We start from the raw sequence: 23,006 nt of genomic DNA, 5'->3' as shown, positions 1-23,006 counted from the left end.
TTTATGCTCACAATGATTGATGATTGCTGTTCTGTAAAACAGCTCAGTCTGCTGTTAGGTCTTACCGTAAATACATGACGTATGGTCCAACAGAATCATAACCTGACACACACATTGAGAAAGCTCCAATAGGAAACATGTGAGAAAAGGAAGAGGCTTTGAAAAAAACTCAGAATGCGATTGGGTGAACGCTCTGTCTGTCACATCTCTACGGGCCAATCAGAGCAACAAAACACGTGACGTAGCCGCTATCAAGCTGCGCGTGGCAACTATAGACATGTAAGTACTCGACTTTTGTCGTTTTTGAAAAGAAAACAACTCACTGCTGTTCTTTGTTCTTCTTTTAACAAAGACACGTTCTCAAGTTCTGATAAAACTGACGCTTTAGCAGCATCCAGCTAATCTCTTCCTCCATAACTGCACCAGCTCTTGCTGCTGCTTGTTTACGTCATGACTCTGCTGCGCCTGAAAGTACTGCCCCTCGTCGCTGATTGGTCCTGTCACGTTCTATCCGGGCCCAAATGGTTCAGATGGGAGCTTTGCAAGATGGATTCGCCAGTGAAAAACAAGGAAACAGGCATATCCATCTGCTTTGCAAGGTTAACAGAATCATGAGTCACTTTAAAAACTTAGATGTGTTGGCATTAATAAGAAGGAGAGACAAGCCAAAGAGAGAAGTCAACAGATGAAATGTTTCAGGTGTCTGTCATATTTAGTTTGAATGCTTTTGCATGCATATTGGACAATGAAGCTTGTGAAGTGACCTTCAGTGGAGTGAAAATGTTTCTAAATGAAATGTGATTGTAATCTCAAAGCAGCATTGTATATTTAAAAAATGTACTTCATCTGATGGCATTTTGGATGTTAGAGGATCTCTCTAACATTGAATTGCTAAGCTGTAGCCAACAGTGAGAGCATGAAGCTAACTAAAAATGTCTGAATATGTAAAAATTAGGCCTGTTAATATAAACACATTAACGCTCGTGATTAATCTGGAAAGTTTAACATGTTAAAAAAATTATACCGCAATTTAATCATATGAGTAAGTTTGACCACAACTTCCTCCCGTAGTCCTCCTGCACGGATGTTTACATCCCTTTGGTGAAAAGGTTAAAGGCGGGTCAAACGCAGCCAGCAGTGATGAGTGAGGAGACAGACCCGGGTCTGCTTCAGTTTCAATTTAAAAAGCTGCCTAATGGAAGTCTAGATGAAACAAAAGTTGTGTGTACATACTGCAGTGATGAACTGTCTTTACTTCGAAGTACAGCGAGTCTGAAGTACCACCTCCAGGCAAAATGCATCTTTTCTAATGTTAGCAAAGATGCTAACAACAACACGGGATCAAGCTATGATAGCTAATGTTGCTAATGCTAGCAAAGATGCTAACAACAACACAGTATCAAGCCATAATGCTGAGCTTCACCAGCGCAGTCCAGCAAACCCAGATTTGTCCCCAAAACAACATCTAAGCTAACTAATGCGATCGCTAATGGGTCACCAGAGACTGCAGACCATCGACATCCTTGATGACAAGGGGCTTCAAGACATCATCCGGGCTGCCTCAGATGACCTGTACCACAGAACACCTACGAGAACTACAGTCACAAGAATCCGTGAACTGTATGACAGCTAAAAAGGTAACTAAAGTGGAGCAGCTGGCCTGAGCTACATTTATTACACTGACGAGAGACCAGTTATTTTCTACCTGATGTGTTTGTCTGCTGGGCTTGTTTAAAGTTTATAAATATTATTGCTCAGTGAATTAAGACACTCTGATTTACAAACAACAAATAAGTTTAAAAACTAAAGTTTGTTTAATATTTCTTCATTCAAACACTGTACATGTATTTATTTATCTTAAACAAAAATGAAAGTAAATGTTAGTATTTTAAATGTTAATTTAAAGATAATAATTATAATAATAGTGATAATTATAATAATGGTAATAATAATAATACATTTTTTTTTAGTAAACAGCACTTTCAAAGTGCTGTACATAAAGTTAAAATAAACTGAAACGAACTTGCCAACAATTTTGTCTGGCCCATTTTTTTTAGTTTTGTGTAAAATTATGTAAATTTAGGCTTTTTTGTGTTGTTTTAATGCACATAAATGAAATAAACACATGTATACCAAAAACATTGTAATTGCAACAATTTCTGGGAGAAATGCTGTATTTTCTGGAATTCCAGTGGTGCCAACACTGTCGTCCATGACTGTATATATTATAGTTTACATTATGTTTACTTCAGTTTCTGATTTTAGTTTTTTTTTTGAATAAAACAAAATACTAAATCCAAAATGTAACTCAGCTGTAGGAATGGAGGCAGGATTATTCAAACTCACAAACTTGTCACAATAAATATTCAAATCAAAGAAGGAGACTGCAACTAACTCAGTTGAGTTAGCATTATCCACTGCCACAATAATCAACAATAGGCCACTTAATAAATAACTAGTGTTGTATATTTTAGACCTATAGAATACACTGTAAACTTAATAAAGTAATCTTAAAGTAATGTTAAGTGGCAAATATTTGAGACATAGCAGACACCTGCACAACACCCTCAGTTTATCATGGCGGCTTATTTTATTCTGACATTTATTTTTAAAGCATGTAAGGGACAAAGACAGGCAATTTAAATTCTCCTCAGATGAGAACGAACATTCAGCCCCCTAGTGGCTTGTGGGGCCCTATGCGTTTGCATAGTCCGTTGTAGCAAGAACCCTAACTCTGCATATCGAGACATGATTTTTGATCTATGTCGCCCAGCTCTAATCTAAATGAACCAAAAGGTACACATATGGTACACCAACATGCATTTAAAAATGTAGAAGTATTTTGACAGCATGCAACTTAATTTCTTAGAAGACTACCACTTCAGAATAACTGTGAGGAATGTTGAATACACCTGAAAAACATGGGGATGTTAAAAAGTCAGAACTTTTAAATGCCATTATGCAGATAAGCTCATAAAAGGCTGCTATTATTTCTGCATTAAGTAGTACTTGAAGGGCTTACTAAAATGCCTGCAGAAAGGCCTCTAACCCATAAGAGCCCACACCCATTTCTCCACATAGTAAAATGATGGCAGGCATTACAACAACTCAGTAGAGCAAAAACTACACATTTATGACTTAAAAAAAAACACTTATATGTATGTTTGCTGTGTTTTACTTTTAGACATTTTTTCCCCAACTTGAACCCATTTTTGCCAGTTTTTCGACCTGTTTTAACAACTTTATCTGGCTTTTTTTTTTTTTTTTTTTTTACCTGTATTTGCCTCTTCAACCCATATTTGTCACTTTTTAACCCCTTTTCACCACTGTTTCTGTTCATTTATGCCACTTTTTTTCCGATCTATGCCCATTTTCCCATTTTTATTCACTTTTGAACACCATTTTCCTACTTCATCTAGCCAATTTGTGTAACTTTTTCCACTTTTGTCACTTTTTAACAGCTTTTCACCATTTTGGCACCCTTTTTGCATTTCTGTAACCCATTCTTACCACTTTTCCCTAAACATTCTGCAGCTGTATTTTACTTTTAAACATTTTTCCCATGTTGAACTCATTTTTTGCCGGTTTTTGACCAGTTTTTACAACTTTATCTTTTTTTTTTTTTTTTTTTTTACCAGTTTATGCCTCTTCAACCCATTTTGCCACTTTTCCCCAAACGTTCTGCACCTGTATTTTACTTTTAGACTTTTTTTTCCCACCTTGAACTCATTTTTGACCTGTATTTACAACTTTATCTGGCTTTTTTTTTTTTCTTTTTTTTTTTACCAGTTTATGCCTCTTCAACCCATTTTGCCACTTTTCCCCAAACGTTCTGCACCTGTATGTTACTTTTAGACTTTTTTTTCCCACCTTGAACTCCTTTTTGACCTGTATTTACAACTTTATCTGGCTTTTTTTTTTTCTTTTTTTTTTTTTACCAGTTTATGCCTCTTCAACCCATTTTTGTGACTTTTAACCATTTTTCACAATTTTCTTCACATTTTTTATCTTGTTGCATTTCTATATTTTGTATTTTTTGCCATTTGAATATCATTGTTGCTTCTTTTGCCCTTCTCACCACTATTTCCACAAGATATGCCACTTTTTTCTACACCTATTTAATTTCTTCCACTCTAAATTACTCAACCAATCACATGGCCACACCAGAATGTTCAGTTTGTCTCAATCAGGGACTTTGTTACTTTCAATTAGTTTAGTCAAGAAAAAGCTCTGCAAGGTCTCTTACAGGACACTTAAAGGTCATGTGACACCTGGGTTATGGTGGGTCCTTATGGGTTAAGTGTAAAACAGGGCCAGTGTACCTTTACCATGTATATGAAAAACTTTATTTTGTTTTCAGGAACATATTAAGTTGTAAGAGATGCACAAAGGAAAATATCCCTTTGGTAGGTGTTCTGAATACTTGCATAAATGTCCACATGTCAGAGTCTTTAGGAGCTCTAAAGTTTTGATTCTAGAACTGCCCCTGATGTCAGCCCTGTTATCTACAGGTGACCTGTCCAAGGTGTACTCTGCCTCTGCCCAATGGCTGCTAGGATCAGCTCTGCCCATACCATACATCCATTTTCTACACTGCTTGTTTAGAAAATGGATGTATGGTAATGAAAGCTACAATAACTTGGCAATCTTGATGCAATTTGGACTTAGGATAAACTGATTGTGGGGAAATACACTCAGCTGTGTAACACTTAATGCCTTTGTATCGGCTTTTTTCATGTGATAAAACCCCTGCAATAGTGACTTTTGCAGACTGTTGTGTAATCCTCTCCACACTGCGACACAGTGGTGATATAAAAATGCATACATCTCTGGCTCTACTCGTGCTCGTATGTTACCTCTGGCTGCCGTCAGTGACAGTAGGAACCATGGTGATGTTCTCCTCAGGATTGAAAAGAGGCCGCAGGGAGCCGTACCACGTGTTAACCAACGTGAGCCGGTGGAAGCCTGCAATTTCAACACAACAGCAAGAAGAGGCTTTTTCAGCTTGTGCCAGACAAGACATTCAAATAAATCACTGAGAGAAATGTAGTTCATTTAGGATCACTCATTGTTCATGATGAATAGTTGTTGCAAAACTCAACAATGTGGCTCCATCTGCACTTCACTGCAAGACCTTGGGAGTGTAAGTAGGTGAGTGCATGCACATTCACAAGTCTGCTGTTAGTGCATCGCAAGACTTAGGTTAATAAAATACCTCGTCTCTTTGCAAACACTGACAGCTGTGCTGGGTAAGTCTGAATAAGTTGTTGCTCTGAAATGATTGGATCTTGAAGCATTTTCCCACCGTTGTTATGGAGATCCTGTATCTTGTGCTGAGGGACTGAGATACAGTCTATGTCGGTGTGTTTCTCAGACTCAGGCCCACAGAAGCTGGAACCTTTGGATCCTTCCTGAAGTCTCTGCTGCTGCACCTCCAATTCTGAAATTAGAGACAAGTTTTATCAATAATAATATATATATTTTTTTAGATATTTTAAGAGTCTGCGCTGGTGATATGCAGAGCACTTGAGTTTGATTAATTTTCATTTTTGATGTTTGATTCACTTTATTGAGAGTAAAGCAGACACAAACTGACCAATAAAAATGGTTCTGAGTCTGTATAATTTCAAAAATGACTTATAAAATTAAAATACAAAAATGTAACTATTTTATTATTGCTGCCTTTCATGAAACAGAAATAAAAAGATCAGATAATCTGGCAGTAGATTTTTTTAATATATTTTATAAAAGGTCAATCACTCCTTTAGAACTGGAGAGTTTGATATATTTCATATAAAAACAAGTTAGCATTTTTGCTTTGAGTAGTTTGATAGAACAAGATAGGATTAAAGCAGTGTTACTCAACCCTGCTCACCCAAAGAGCCAAACTGTTGAAAAAGACCTTTGCAAGAGCCTCAATCTTAGCGGTGAAAAGTTGCAAAAATGGTTTGCAAGTGGCAACAAAATGAGTTAAAGGTGGCAAAAAAGGGCAAAAAATGGGTGAAAGGGGAAGAAATAGGCAAAGATGGCAAAATGTTTGAAAAATGGAAAAACTGGGTGAAAAGTGGCAAAAATGTGTGAAAAATGACCAAAATAGGCAAAAACCTGCAAGAAAGGTGGGAAAAATGGGCAAAATGAGGAAAAGTGGCACATTATCGCAAAAGCCAGCTTAATTGGGTGAAAAGTAGCAAAAAGTAGCAATAAAGGGGGTGAATTTGCATCAAGGTTGTTAAAGTTAACTAAAACTAACTAAATAACTAAAACTAAAATCAAAAATCAATTTTAGTTAACTGAAACTAAATAAAAACTAAGCTATACTAAAAAAACAAAAACTAACTAAAACTGTATAGTGCGCTTACAAAACTAGCTAAAATAAAAATGGAGACAAAATATCCTTAGTTTTAGTCTTTGACACAACCAGACTGACTGGTACCAACACCCTGATTGGTTAAGACTTCACACAGTGGTAGTTTTATGTCTGGAGTTGTATTCAAACATCATCATTAGGTAAATAAAATGATAAGTGAAGAGTAGCCTGTTTGAATATGTTTTAAAAAAATGTATGTGGTTCTTTCAGCTCTATCCATAAAAAACTTAAACAAAAACTAAAACAAACAAACCAAAAAAAAAAAAAACTAAACTAAAACGAAGAATCTTTGCAAAATAAACACTAAATAAAACTAACAAACCAGCAGTAAAAACTAATATAAACTAAACTGAAATCGAACACAGAGTGGAAAAAAAAAAAAAAACCTGATGAAAAATCCAAAACTATTATAACCTTGACTTGCATATAGCAAAAAGCAGAACAAAGGGGCCAACATTGGATAAAAATGGCAAAAATGGGCGAAAAATGGCAAAAAATTGATTTAAAGTGGCATTAAAATTAGTGAAAGATTTCAAAAATGGGCGAAAGGGGCAAAACAGTCATAAAATGGCAAAAGCTGGGAGAAAAATGGCAAAAATGGTGAGGAGTGACAAAAAATCAGTTGACTTAAATTGGCAAAAAGTAGCAAAAAAGGTGGGAAGAATGGATTCATAGATAACAAATTCATGGATAACAATAAAAATCATATTTTAGCATTAAAAATATCATTTTGGTTAAAGAGCTTCTACATATTGGTGTATTAACCATTGCAGAAACATAAAAAATGATTTTGGTAATTACCAGTGCTGTTAATTTAGGGCAGCTGTGGCATAAACCTTACTTTGGGTGGTGGTCTAATAAATTTGTGAAACACTGTACATAAAGTGTTCTGATATAAAATAATACTAAAATATCTCAGTGTTTTTATCTGTTTATTACATTATAAATAAAAATTTTGGACCATCTGTCCCCACAGTCAACACATTTCTGCATCTCTTCCTGCTGTGGTCACTCAGATTTGCTTGGCTGCAGTGAAAAAAAGCCCAGATTTATGTTGGTACCTGAACTTATCAGTGAGTGGTGTTTCTTTTTGCTGTGATTGTCTGTTTTTCAATGTATTTTTTGCTCTGATTAAACTTTTTCTGCAGTACTTAAGTTGTTATTATTGTGCCTCAATGAAAGGTTACAGAAGGGATTAACTCGCTGCTGCTGAAGTGGCAGAATTATTGACGTCAACTCTGATGTTTTTCTTTTATTTATTTGTGCAAAAAATCACATTTCAAAAAAATAGTGAAAGAGGGACATCAAACAACAAGACGAGACAATGACCCAGTACAGTAACATTTTTACATTATGATTTTGGGGGGTTTTTTGGTGGAGAGATTTTGGATGAGCAGTGGGAGCCAAATAAAAGATATGATAATATAATGCAAATATAATGATGATGATTAAATAATAAGAATTAAAAATAAATAGAAATAAAAAATAATATTGAACAATGATAATAACTTGCATTATCAATAATGATCAAAAATTACATTAACATATAAATATACCTGTAATCACAAGCATTTGAGAAAAATGATTTAAAAAATAATTTAAAAAGTAAACATGGTTTAGATGATGTAAAGATCCAAAGAGATAAATATTATAGTATAGTACAGTGGTTCTCAACGTTGGGGTCGGGACCCCAATGGGGTCGTGAGATGCACTAAAAAACCTAAGAATATTTTCTTAATTACACTGTTGCCAACTACACCCATTTTACTCAATTATGACCCGTCTTTATCACTTTTTCCCGCCAATTTCAACACATTTTTGCCACTTAAAACCCATTTTTCTCATTTCAAACCCTTTCCAACACTTTATTCTGCCTGTTTTTGTCACTTCTAAACCAAATCTTGCCACTTTGTACCTATTGTTGCTTCTGTTAAAACGATATATCATATGCTCATTTTTTCCACTTTAACCAATTTCTGCCAATTTTTGCCCTAATTCTTTCTTAGTGAACTCTTTTTGCCAGTTTGTATTAATTTTTCATCCTATTTCACCAAATTTTCCACCCATTATTGCCAATTTAAATTTATTTAAGCCACTTTTTAATTCCCCTTAACACTAAGCCTGTTTTTGCCACTTTAACCAATTTTAGCCGCATTTGACTTTTTTTTTGCCAATTTAATCACATTTTAACCACTTCTAACCAATTTCTGCTACTTTTAAAATACAATTTCACCACCTTTTCCACCATTTTTTGCCATGATTAACCTATTCTAGCCATCTTTAACCCATTTTATTTCTGTCTTTAACAAAGGGGATTTTTACCCATTTCTAAGAAGGCTATCTACCCCACAAATGAATAAAAAATATACGTGCTTCTTGGGTAAGAGTGGTTATTTTTCAGGTTAAAGCTCTCCCCTTGATTCCCCCCTTATGGGGGACGTTGTCTGCACATGACTATTCTAGACTGTGCATGGCTGTGTTCAACCACCTTCAGGTACAGTGGGGGTCCACGATCACTGGCACCTTTATAATGGGGGTCCTGGGCTGAAAAGGTTGAGAACCACTGGCAAAGTAGGCTTTGCGGTATTGTTGTACTCAAGACCACACTGTCCGAGACCAGAGTGCACCGAGACCAAGACAAGACCAAGACTTCTGGGGGTCGAGACCGAGACAAGACCAAGACCATCCATCCATCCATCCATCTTCTTCCGCTTATCCGAGATCGGGTCGCGGGGGTAGCAGCCTAAGCAGGGAAGCCCAGACTTCCCTCTCCCCGGCCACTTCATCCAGCTCTTCCCAGGGGATCCTGAGGCATTCCCAGGCCAGCCGAGCGACATAGTCTCTCCAGCGTGTCCTGGGTCTTCCCTGGGGCCTCCTCCCAGTGGGACTTGCCCGGAACACCTCACCAGGGAGGCGTCCAGGAGGCATCCGGACTAGATGCCCGAGCCACCTCATCTGGCTCCTCTCAACGTGGACCAAGACCATAAAAATCAATTTCATAAAACCATGACAAGGTTGAACAGTAAAAGAACATTCTCTCTTTAATTTTAGTTTTCTTTTTAATAAATTTGACGGATAAAAACAAGGTGTCTGCAACTCTTTTAGAGCACAACATTCAAAAATCTCAAATCTTAAACTTGTTTCACCAAATTCTTGTGAAAAATAAATCCTTTTATATATTTAAAAGCCCCTGACAAGTCTGGAATTATTTTCTATATGTGAAAATGAGACGTTTATCTAGATTTGTCAGGTGAATGAGGCCTAAAGTAAGTGTTCAGAGGTATCTCTGTCTAGAATTAACATGGGCTGATGTCTGAGTTTTTGCAGGTGTAGCTATTTGTTGTTTTAGCGAGTGCTTCTCCTTATTATCGCATTAATGAAGTCAAAGAATAGCAGATCAGTGCTGGTCCCGACCGGTCTCGATGGAAAATCCCGAGTCCGGCCAGTCCCAGACCAAGTAAAAATGAGAAAAGACATTCAAAATGTGGTCTTGAGACCGGCCTCAAGACCAAAACCATTCTCAAGTCCTACAACACTAGTATGTGGTATAAATAATATTGGCATATATGATCAATCATAGAATTATGAAGTATAATTCAATTATGGCCTTGACTTTGGGCAAAGCTTGTTCACTGATGTTGACCATGCTGCACTTATATATGTGTGTGCAGTGTATGTGACATGGAACGCCGTGGTGCACATCAGAAAATGGGGCTCCCTTGAGTTAAGCCTCATAATTCAAAAACACTTCCCCAAGATATTAAACTAAAGTGTTACTGTCATCATCCATCATGCTTATTTCTGATAGTTGTTCCAGCTGTACACAGGGCCTAAAAAAGCCATGTCTCACTGAGTTTGATCTTTTTTAGGTTTTTGGTATAATTGAAATGAAGATGAGAACATTTGTCTTGGAGTTTTATTCATCAGTAATTAAATCCTAGTGTTGGATGTCTGACACCCTACAGAGCAGTGGTTCCCAAACTTTTTCCACTGGGCCCCCCCTTCACACCCCCATCCCCACAGGACCCACTTGGAAAAAAGTGCCAAATTGTTGTCAAAATACGTAAAACTTTAAATTGTTTTCATCATTTAAAACAAGCACAATAGCCCAAACCACAAGTGTTATTAGCAAAGACCATAGTATGAACCATTTATACAACTTTTATCATGATTTCAGGTAGTTTGAGGGAACCTACTTTTAACAACCTCAGAGCAGACAGGCCATCAGGCCCCCTCTGGAATCTCTGGAGCCCCCCCCCCCCCCGGTAGGGTCCTGTAACCCAGATTGGGAACCAAGGCTACAGAGGACCGATGCCCTACATTTCCTACCTGACGCTGTTTAAGATTCACTAAATGCCAAATGGTAATGAACAGGGATCCTGCACACTTTTAAAAATTGATTTTGAGACTTTTAAAGACCTGAAGTAAGAACAATTGACACCACTTTTTGTGTGCCTAACAGTCAAAAATAATAAAAAGCATTTGAGATTCCTCAGAACACTGAACCAGGGCAGAATTTTCTAATTTTACGGGCTGTTTATGAAATGTCAAATGGTATACAGCGGGGGTATCTGAACTTGTTCCATTTGGGGCCCACAAACAGAAATATATACCTCACCTCGATATTAATGTTTTTAAAACCAATCCAATGTAAGTTAAGATATGCTCAGTGATTAGGTATGCTTAAATGGCTGGTTGATGGCCAATCAGATTTCATGGGGTCCTGGTTGGCTCTGGCTACCACCACATTACTGGTGCTGCTATTTGCTACTGTAATCCATAAGGACGTTATAAGTCAAGATTTCTTTATCATTTTGGTTGCCAGTATGTTTACTATTCATACTGTTGTCTCAGTTAAGTCCTTGAAAAAAACAGCATAAAAACTTGTCAAAATGTTTGTTTACAGTGTTAGCATGGTAGCACTGCTTTGTGCTGAAGCTAAGAGGAATAATACAGTCTAGCACAAGTTTCATGCTCCAACGAGGGCCATATTTCATTTAATTTAAATAATTTTGGCAGGAAAATCAAAAATGACCCATGGGCAGGCCATACTTTAGACACCCCTGGTATAGGGCAAGTACAGTACCTTTTCAGACCATAGATGTCCAAACGTGATGTTTTCTGGCACATTTATTGCCTCTAATGTGTTGTATTCTGAGTTTAACTATTGAACAGAATAATTTTTTTTGCTAACTCCCCACATGACATCATTAGGGCAAAATCTGAGAAAGGCTTGTTTCAGCACACATTTTCTGAAAAGTGGAGCAAGAGAGGGGGGAGGGAATGGATTTCTCTGATTCCTGGGGGGGATTGTGGAAAGGCCAGGGACATTTTTGCTAGAAAAGCCTGACAAAGAACACTCAGTGCCACCGTGAACCACAAGGTTTTATCCTCAGAAGCACCGTCCCATTATTTATATATAAATCTCATTGTTGTGTTCACAAAGCCTTTGTACCGTGTAGCAGGATCTTAGGAGAAACACCTTTAAAGCATTAATCTTTTATAGTGACTTTAAAAAAACTGCTAATTTTTACTATTTCTATACTCCTATTCAATTGATATTTATTCTAATCAACTGAATTCTCTCACACTAACTCAGCCAATCAATAAGAAATAAACATTTCTTCCAATCACACTACCACAGAACCCTACCAGCCCTTCTTCTTGACCCACTGCTGTATGATAACTGTCTGGTAAGGCTTATTTGATTTGAAGGAATGTATTTATTCATCTATTTTAAAAGCCTATGAGATTAAATGCACTGGACCTTGTCAAATATAAAAGTTGATAAATAAAATGAGCTGGAAATGTTTGTAAGCGAATGTTTTCTCGGATGTAAAAACACAGGTTTCTTTCTCATTCTGCTTTGGCTTTTTCTCTGCCTCCATTCAGCCTCTTTTAAAGGAGCGTGCTGTCAAAACAACAGTAATAGTTTGAATTTCAATCTGCATTGATTAACGTGTACTGGAACGGTGTTACCATGGCAACTTTAGCATATTTCTGCTGAACTGTACGAGGGAGGTGCTTTATTTCATCAGAGGAATCTACTTGAAATTTTTCTCGCCATGTTGAGTACAAAGCCAGGTAGGAAAGAATGTAATCTTGAGAAGTTCTGAGAGCAAATCTCCACAATACAAAAGAATTTATGATGTGGTAAGTTTGGTTTGATTATTTAGAAAGTTTCTCTCTCATCCTGCCCAACACATTGCTAAAAATAAATCCTACTGGGAAAAAAGTACAGACCGTGAACTGTTTTGTGTCAACAATTATGAAAAATGATTGCTGAGCTCATGCTGAGAACTAAAAGAAGGAGAGAGAAATGGAAACGTTTCTTGTAAGAACAGAAATCTGTTCATTCATATACGGTCATATACGCTCCACAAATTCTGTTGTAGTCTATAGCAGTGGTTCTGAAATGGTGAAGCAAGGTGCACTAAAGTGAGGCAAGAATAGGTGCATTGTGGGAATTTGTGCAATCATATGTCAGTTGTAAAACTGTACAATAGATTGAGCTGGTAGTGTTTTATCTTGCAGTGCCTTGTCACTGAGCACAGCTGATGCCATGGAAGCCTACAGCTGACTGCCAGCTGGTTTATGCTAAGCTTCCTATCGGCTAAATGTACTCATCCTACCATAATTAAGCTGCTCTGGTTGCCAGCTCTCTCCTTTTGCAGCATGCTTTTGCAACCCTCCTCCACCCCAGCTCCTTCTTTATGCTCTATCTGACATAATCAATGTCATTTTCTCGTCACTGATGCCGGCTCTCCTCTGGGTTCCTTGCTGCTTTTCCCCCTGCCTCAGGCTTTCCTCATAGGCACAGGAAAGGCAGGAAGTGGGCTGTTTCTGCATGGACCAGCATGAGTATCCCAGAACAGCCATACAGCCAAATTTAAATCACCACAATTAGTGCATAATAATAGCTGCAAATAAAATGAAAATATTCTGACTGCAAACTTTGTGTGTTTCTTGACTAAGTGGGTCTGACTGAACTGACGATACTGTATCATGTAATAGAGGTTTAGCACCCTTACACTGACTTCCTGCAAGTTTTAGAATTGATTTTAAGATTTTACTCAACACTTTCAAAACACTTAAAAGGAGCCTGGCTCCAAGTTACTCAGCAGAAAATTTAACCCCTATGAGCCAGACTGCAGCCATAGATCCTGGAATGGGGCCTCCTGGTCATTCCAAAGTTGGGGTTTAAATCTAAAGGTGACAGGGCTTTCTCTATCAGGGCCCCTCGACTTTGAAATGACCTGGCCCAGGAGATAAGCTTGCACAATCAGTAATATCTTTTAAATTGCTTCTTAAAACTAATTTTTTATAGACCTGTTTTATGTCATGGCTTAATCAAAGTCATTCTGTTGTAATGAACTGCTTCCTCGCTACCCCAGGCTTTCCTGGTAGGCACAGGAAAGGCAGGAAGTGGGCTGTTTCTGCTTGGCTCACAGACGGGCATGAGTATCCCAGAACAGCCATACAGCGAAATATAAATAATGGCAATTATTACATATTAAAAGTTGCTGATAAAATGAAAATATTCATTTTTCAATATTCAAAATGTTCTAGGATTTTAAAATGTGTCTGTTAGGTTTTTATGATGTTGGGGTTACAATGCTGGCTGAATTTTTACAGGTTCTTCTGTTGTTGGGCCTAATATTTCTTTTTGTGTTCTTATGTTTGTGTGATGATGCTTTGTCTTAATAGTGATTCTTCTCATTTTCAAAGCACTTTATAAAACCTCTGTTTTTACAGGTGCTGTACAAAAAGTAATTCAATAATAATAATAACAACAACAACAACAACAACAATAATAATAATAATAATAATGATAATAACAATAATAATAATAATAATAATGATAATAATAATAATAATAATAATAATAATAATAATAATAATAATAAAAACAATGGATAAACATTTTTATTTTGAATATTTTCATTAGTAAATACTGAAAATTAATATTTTCCAAAAGTGGCCATTTTTCCCCAAACGTCTTTTGGGCTGGATGACACCACATGAAAGTTTGTCGTCCCTTCTGACTCTTCTCTCAATTTTAAAAGAGTCGGAGTCACTGTGGCTCCGACGCACCGCTAGTCTCGGTCTCACGTCATCGTCACAGGGGTGAATATTCCACTATTCCTCCTGATATTGTGAGTATTTTCCCTACATTTCGCTCTCTTTCTCTCTTGTACGCTCCGACTACAACCACTTCTACCACTTCCTTGTCTCCTCGACCGGTGGTGCGTCTTCAAACTTCCAAAACTTTGAATAGAAACATGCTCACAAATGCTGCTGGGATTGAAGTTAATCATGTCCGCCATCTCCTGGTGTAAAATAGTAACAACATAAGGCACCATGTTTGCAGCTAGAGCCTGTTTAATTCAGCAGTGTTGCTTGTCGCAATTTTGTGATTTTGGCGCTTAAAGGGTTAAAAATCTGTGACAGAAAACCATTCATATATTATCAGTGTCGCGTCCTCGAGAAACAAAGTCTCAAAGTCTTAAAAATGTTTAACATGCCTGTTCTGTAAAGAAGATACTGCCGACTTGCTTTACCTCCGTTTAGTGAAGAGAGTGAGGGAGTGAGAGAGAAGGAAGCAGCAGATACTGATCGGACTCATCAATCATCCATCTAAATGACTAAAATAACACAAAAATCAAACCTGTTCTTAGAAAAACAAGAGACATAAGTTTCAGTGTCTATGTGTACAAATAATTAGCACGAAATGAGCTCAATATTATTTTTTACTGTGCAAAAAATGTAAAAAAAAAATGGACTTAGTGTACAAAGGCCCTTAAGAGGCTGACATGGCAATGTAGAGTCTGGACACAGGCTGTGGATACACTCTGATGACAATGAGGGCATTTTACAAGTTTTTTTTTTTTTGTGTGGTTACCAAAATCCCACGCTCACTCCAGTGCAGGATTAAGCTTAGACCATACGTAGCCACAGAGTTAAAATGGATAATGAAGGCATCACATAGATTTGAGTTGGAGTGGTGGTGAAAGGCTCAGGAACCAGGCTAGTTCAATTAATATTAATTTTTTTATTGCATGTTTATTTTTTCATTGCTTGTAAGCTGTTTCTATTTTTGCTGCTATCTTCATGTGTTTAAATGTTAAAAATGTTCAGTTTTAATTTCTGTGAAGCACTTTGAACTGCTCTTTATGAATGGTGCTTGAAAAATACATTTTCCTCATCTTACTTAATATACCTCTTTTTAATTTTGTTTGGAGAAATATCACAGAATAGTCATAAGTTAAAAAAAGTGAATTTTGACAGTTGATATGAAAATAAGAAAACAAACTCTAATTTGCTGGGGGTTTTTTTCAGATATTTTTGTTAACATATTTTGCAGACCATCCCCTCAAGGACTGTCCCGATGGACCCTCAGCTAGTTAAGCATGCAGCATTTATATAGAAAATTCCTCTGGTGTATTTCTGTATTCTTTTTGTATCAGTGTCTGTGTGTATGTGCATGAGCGACTCACTGATGTTAGGGCTATGAATGGTCAGGTGATCAGTCTCTGCCATCAAGCGAGGGCTCAGGGTGGTCACCATCCGCTCAATGCTCTTGACCACATCCATGGGGCCGTTCACCACCTAAAACACACAGAGCACCCGTATCTCAGCAGAGTCAAACTTACCCAATCTGCCCTGCTGAACGCTCATCAAGGCTGAAGAGGCACATTTCAAAATGACCATTCAAATGCCACACAATAGAAAAATGCTTTCAGCGCCGCTTAATGTTTGCCAGAGCCCACACACAGTTTGGATGAAAAAGGGCATACACAGTTCAATGGATCAGCCTAAAATGCAGGGTACAATCGTAGATTTTACCATTGTCTGCTTTGAAACCCCTCACTCTGAATTCAATATCCCAGTCTAAGAGCTGAGCCTTGGAGGCAGAGCTGGGAGCAGAGCGAGGGAGGTTTGTGGATGAGTACAGCCACAGCTTTTTTCAGAGTGCTGTTCATCCATTGAGTCTGGGCTGAGGTGGCCTTGGAGTGCTGAGAGGACTGGAAGGGGGTGGGGGTGGAGGGGGGGCGCTAAGAGAAACACAACACTTGTCATAAGGCAACCTCATCAAGTTGCACACATCAATAACACAGAGACAGAGGGGAACAAAAACAGACTTGGTACGGTAATAGAGTTTGGAGGGAGTGCAGAGCGGCCGCTGTGGAAAGCGTGGTTTCCTCGCAGAAATTGTTTTTACAACATTTATGGGGGCTGCTTCAGCATTTGTCAGCTCGGTTCTGCTATTCTCTTGGTAACTTTCCAATTAAGATGTTGAGCTAGGTAACATAAATGTGGATCTGTAAAAGCATACTGCCCTCTACTGCTTTAGAGCTGAAACTGCATCTATCTATCTATCTATCTATCTATCTATCTATCTATCACAGAAATATGAATGCAGGAGTTTGATAACACTTTGTTTTAGTGAGCCCTAAATACCAGGTAATTTTATAGTAATAAGGTGGTCATCACCTTGAAATAAGTTGGCATTTTATTAAGTTATATCTTGGAAATGTGGTGTATTAAGACAGTATTTACCTAGTAATAATGTATGAATTATCCTGTAATGTCGTGTGATATTGCAGCAATTCTCTGGTAATTAGATGGCAACCCTACCCCCTAACCCTGACTCTGGTCCTAAAAACTATTTAGAATTATTCAGGAATGACTTACTTTAATATAGTGGGCCAAAATAAAGAAATCATAAAACATTGGCTTCAAAAACTGTGGCCTAAAGTACTTGTACTAAAAGCATATATAAATGACTCTAAAAACAGCAGGGTGTGTAAGGGTAAGGGTAAAAAACCACCTAAATACTAGAGCAGTGATACTGAACGTGTGGCTCTGGAGCCACATGTGGCTCTTTTCTTAGGGTTTGTGGCTCTTTTATGACTTAATTTGAAAAATTATTACCCCAGAAAACTTTAAAAAGGGAAACTTTGACCTCAGAAATTATCCCTTGCAAGTAGCATTAACCAGTTTGTTACCAACACTTACACAGTAGGCTTTAAGGGTCAAACTTAATTGTCAACCTATTATTTTATGTCTGTGTCTCCTTTGCCCTTGTTTGCATTTTTTGCCACTTTCGAATCAATTTTCACTGCTTTTTGCCCATTTTTGCCACTTCTTTTTGCTACTGTCTGCCAATTTTTTCATACCGTTTTTGTCATTTTACACCACTTTCTGCCTCTTTTATCCTGCTTTAAGCAAATTGCATTTTTTTCCCCTTTTGCCCATTTAAGTTACCTCTTGCCATTACCCATTTTTACCCATTTTTCCTACCTTTTTGCTGTTTTTGCCCATTTTAAACACTTTTCACCCATTTTTTTTGCCAACTTTGTGACTGTTTTGGCCACCAGTAACTCATTATTTGTCACCTCTCAACCGTTTCTGCCACTTTTATCCCCATTTTTGTGACTTTTCACCAAGGTCATAATACTTCTGGAATTTTCATCAGTTTCTATTTTTATTTTGTTTTCACTTTCTGTTCAATTTCAGTTCAGTTTTTATTAGTTTTGACTGTCGGTTTGTTAGTTTAGTTTAGTTTAATTTTTATTTTGTAAAAATGCTTCGTTTTAGTTTAGTTTTTATTAGTTTTAGTGTTAGTTTTAGTTTTTATGGATAGATGTCGGGGCTGAGTGTGCCTCATACATTTTTAAATATATATTAAAACAGGCTACTCTTCACTTATCGTTTTATTTACTTAATGATGATGTTTGAATAAAACTCCAGACATAAAACTACCACTGTGTGAAGTTTTAACCAATCAGATCAGGCCATTTTTACATTCCCCAGACTTGGGTGTCGGTGCCAGTCAGTATGGTTGTGTCAAAGACTAAAACTAAGGATATTTTGTCTCCTTTTTTATTTTATTTTTGCTAGTTTTGTAAGCCACTATACAGTTTTGGTAAAGCTTAGTTTTTATTTAGTTTCAGTTAACTAAAATGGTTTTAAAATTTTAGTTTTAGTTATTTAGTTAGTTTTAGTTAACTTCAACAACCTTGCTTTTTGCCCAGTTTTTGCCATTTTATGCTGCTTTTTGACCCTTTTGTTTACCAGCTTTAACTCGTTTTTATTGCCATTTTACAGTTTTTCTCAGTCGCTTTGGTACATTTCTCGAATCATCCTCGACATTTGCAAAATAGTAAGCGCATTTCTCAAACAATTTGTACAAATAGCAAAACACCATGGATTACCTGCAAAAGCCAGTCTCCTGCTCAAAATTCTTAGTTTATCTCTAAAAAGTGAATTTCTGTGTCAATGAACATGTCAGTGCCGTCAGAATGATAAGTCCTTGTGTCATTGTGTACGGATAAGACAGTCAGATTGCTTAGTCATGTTGTCAATATAACAGTGTACTCTGGAGGGATGTTCTGATGTAAACTATGGCTAAAGTTTTGATGACAATTAATGTAAATTGTAAGTTACACCTTAGTGTATGTGGGAGATTGCAAGAGACTGGACACGATTCACATTTACGCTTTTACTGTTTGTACTGTAATTTGTTGACAGACCATGTCATTGCGACACAGAAAGAAAAAGACAGAACTGCATATCACAAAGGAAAAAAAAATAAAGAAAAAACAAAAGTAGAAATGTGAACACAGGACAGTCTTCTTAGGGAAAACTGTACATGCAGTGCTATAGGAATTACAGTGCAGTCTTCCTACACCTCCTGATGTTCCTGTATGTTGGGCCACAAATTCTCATTCACATCACAACGAATATCTTCTCTTGTGACGCAGCGTGGAAAGAGTCTTTTAGAGGGTCTTATCCAACCTCTGCAGGTATCTGCTGTAATGTCATCACACGCTGCATCCATGGCAGCCAGAAGGGTCATCTGTGTATGTGGCTGGCGATCATATACTTTCCATCTCCATGCTGAAAAAATTCCTCAATCATCAAATTCTCCTCAGTCAAATTCCTTGATCATTGGTTGATCTAATGCTTCACACATTTCCCAAGATTCACCTGGGAGCAATTTACCAATTCAGGACAGATTTAGGAAAAAAAAGTCTAATGCTTGACATAGCTATTATGACAAAATGTTCAACCATTTTGCATGTGAAGACTTATGCGATGAACTAATGCCTTAATGTTGTGAGGGGTGAGACTATTCAGCAGAGACCCATGATAATACATTTTGATCAACATGACATAAGCAACTGATAATGTAGAAAACAGCAAAGAATTGTACATAATCATTTGCATGGATGTACCAAAGCATTTGCAACTTGCTGAAAGAAATGAGAAACTGCTTTTTTGATGTGCACAAGTGACACAATGATGTGAAGACTGAACAGCTAGTTTTGAGAATTTCAATTCTGATCTGAGAAATGTACCAAAGCGACTGAGAAAAACTGTAATACATTTTTTTTTACCACTTTTCCCCACTTAGATTTGTGGCTCTTGCAAAGGTGTTTTTCAACAATTTGGCTCTTTGGATGAGCAGGGTTGAGTAACACTGTACTCAAGAATTGCCACAATATTGCAAGGAATTTCCTGATAATTAATACATTATTACTAGGCTTAAACCTCCTTAATATCATAGATTTATTACTTGGTATAATGTGGTATAATGCTAAATTATTACCAGTTGATTGCAACTTATTCTTGAGAAATAACTGGATGATTACTAGGTAATTAGGACCCACTAAAATACAGTGTTACCAACCTTTCTGTGTGCAAGTGTTACTGTAATGTCTTTTAAAGGCTTAAAGTGTGTAACAGTTTATTTTGGAATTTATTTTAAATCCAGTCTTTAGATTTAAGTGTTTATTGGTGTTAGTCACATTTCTGCTCCCCAACTTTGGAACTCACTCCCACCAGACATCCGAAACATTGACTCTCTCCCTCTCTTCAAATCCAGGCTCAAAACCCACCTGTTTAGATTAGCCTACTCTCTGTAATTACTTTGTCCTATTTTATATTTTGTTTGCATTTATCTGTTGTTTTTATTTTATTCATTTTTATCTGTAAAGTGACCTTGAGTGCCCAGAAAGGCGCTTATAAATAAAATGTATTATTATTATTATTATTATTATTATTATTAATAATTATCTTTACTTCTTGTCCCCTGCAGGATTGCCGGGGCTGGAGCCAATCGAAGCCGTCATTTGCAAAGATGTGGGGTAACACCCATTCCCAATCTCCACCCTAAAGTGTAAGCGCTGAGCCCTCAAGGACTTTAGTGGCAAAAGCTGCAAGGTGCGTGAGTCCATGAGGGCTGGTATCCAGTGGTATCCAGTGTTCATTTTGTCAACTAAAACTATGTCTAAAGACAAAAGTCTGTATAATAGAGGAACACACCTTACATCTTAGAAGACCAAATCCTATTAAAGAAGACATTACTTCATGGAAGAAAACATTTATGCCACTGTCAGTATTATTAGCTGTCTCTTAAGGTGCGATGAATTCTGCTCTGGTGATGTCACATCTTTTACACAGACTGTACTGATCTGCAATCGACAGAAGAATCAAGGGAAGTTAAATAATTTTATTTTTTCTCCACTGCAACAAAAAGGGCTTGGATTTGAAAAATCATGTATTTGCAGTTGACATAGAAAGCAGCAGAAGCTCTTTTTACCTTAATGACACTGATTTATCTTCATTACTGTTGCGACCACTGGGGACGTCAGTCTCACATTTAAAAAATGTTTTTATTTATCTATAAAATAATATCGATTCAGATAAGAAATCAGAAATCACACATACATAAGAGCAGTGGATGAAGGGAGAGCGTGTACCTCCTTGATGGCCTGCCACTTGAGGGCGTTGTCTTCACTGATGATGCTGTCGGCCACGCTGATGAAGTTCTGGCTGAGCTCCTGGATGCTGTCCTGGCTGTGATTGGTGGTATCAGCGAGGGGCTGCGAGGGGACGTCAGCAGCCAGAGACAGCAGCTGGATGAGGGACACCATGTCGGTTGGCTGCAGTCCCTCCTGGGTGTCCTCCAGGGCCTGGACAGAGACGTCCAGCAGGGCAGACGCCTGAGCCAGGCTGCTCAGCTCAGCCGGCTGATTTCCCAGCACAGCCTGGGAGTGGAGACAGAGACGTCAGGACTTTGTTATCTTATACCAGTAAAATGGTTTATCACTAACACTACTGACATTACTATGATGGAGCTGGAGCTCCATGTGGCCTTTAGCTATGCTCTGTCTCTCCATGATGAATAAAGGTCAGTTCAGACTGTCACATATTGGCTGTGCTGCTGGAGGACTGTATAACTAAATTAGTTTAGTCAGTTATTTTTAAATAGCATGCTGTATAGTCCAGGGTTATGCTATTTTTATTTTTAAAACATTCAGGCTATTCTGTTGTATTGAAATAAATTTAGTATTGAATAAAAGTTGTTGACAGTATGAAACATTAGGCTTTCAAGGAAAAAAATGGCAGGTGTTTTATTTTTATGTGCAAGCCAAAAAAAAAACAAAACAAAAGGTGTTTGAACATCTTAGAATACAGATAACTTTATTTGTATGAGCATCTGAAAAACCCGTCCCTTGACAAAACCTGACAAGAAAAAATAAAAAAAGTTTCCCATCTACACATACGGAGGATAAAACTTAAGAGATATCCAAGGCCTGGTTTCAGTCTCAGTGTGGTAAAAACACTTATGACACAGTGATTCCACCAAAGTGAAAACATCAGACTTTTTTATTTACTCCAATTCTGTGAGATCTTAAAATAAAACTAATCATAACCATTCCAAAATGATAACCATCCTTTTTAAATCGATGAAGATGTGGAATACTGAAAATTCACTTGTAATTTATCAGGTTATAGAAATTCCAAATCTTTTAAATAAATTTTGTGATATTCCAGATTCTCATCAACTTTAGACAAAACTGAGTATTTGACATCTCTTTTTGATAAATTAGTATTTGAAATTGTCAGTTTTCTTGTACAGTTTATAGGAATATTCAATATTTTTTTGCAAAGTTGATGAGATTCTGGTATATTCCAAATCCTAATCTTTTCAAAGAATATTTCAGTTGTTCCAGAATTGAATAAATTGTACAGGAAAATTGAACATTCCACATCCTGATTTGTTTAAAAAACAGATGTGGAAGATTCCATATTTGTTATAAAGTTAATAAGATTCTGGAATATTATAAATCTTTATCTACTGACAAAGTGTTGGAATATTCCATAACCTAAGAAATTATGCAAGAAAGTGGAATCTTCATTTATTAAGGAAGCATGTAGATTAACCAATAATCCAAGTGTTTTTTCAATAGATTGATTTGGAATATTCACATTATTATATAAATTATTGGATTCAGAAATTCCAGAATTTCATAAACATTACAACAATAAGGAATAACAGATAAGGATGTGGAATATTCAGTATTTTTGTCTAATCTATTAGACTCTGGAATATTCCAAATATTATTTTGATGGATTAAGCTGTGGAATACACCAGAATCTAATAAACTATAACAAAAATACCGAATATTCCAGATCCTAGTCTTGGAATTTTTCTAATTGCAGTTCAGTTCGTGAGAATGTGGAATGTCCACAACTGAAGCTGGAAAAAGGGATTTGGAATAATCAGAATCTAATCATAGATAAACAGTGCTTAACAAATTTATTAGACCACCCTAACCCTCACCAA

The 23,006-nt window shown here is 37.0% G+C and overlaps 1 protein-coding gene across 1 annotated transcript in view; it reads right to left on the bottom strand.

Moving 5' to 3' along the window:
- adgrd2 (adhesion G protein-coupled receptor D2) overlaps positions 1-23,006 on the bottom strand; it is a 92,225-nt gene that overhangs the window by 57,556 nt on the left and 11,663 nt on the right. The window contains exons 8-11 of the mRNA XM_041788251.1: positions 21,136-21,423; positions 15,865-15,976; positions 5,306-5,440; positions 4,857-4,965 (exon numbers count right to left, since the gene is read on the bottom strand). Coding sequence (XP_041644185.1) covers positions 4,857-4,965; positions 5,306-5,440; positions 15,865-15,976; positions 21,136-21,423 — 644 coding nt within the window. The remainder of the gene's footprint in view (positions 1-4,856; positions 4,966-5,305; positions 5,441-15,864; positions 15,977-21,135; positions 21,424-23,006) is intronic.

The sequence above is a fragment of the Cheilinus undulatus genome, linkage group 5 (assembly GCF_018320785.1).
Source record: "Cheilinus undulatus linkage group 5, ASM1832078v1, whole genome shotgun sequence".
In the NCBI taxonomy this organism is placed as follows: Eukaryota; Metazoa; Chordata; class Actinopteri; order Labriformes; family Labridae; genus Cheilinus; species Cheilinus undulatus.
Note: the sequence above shows the minus strand (reverse complement) of the source record. Positions and strands in the feature narration are given on the sequence as shown.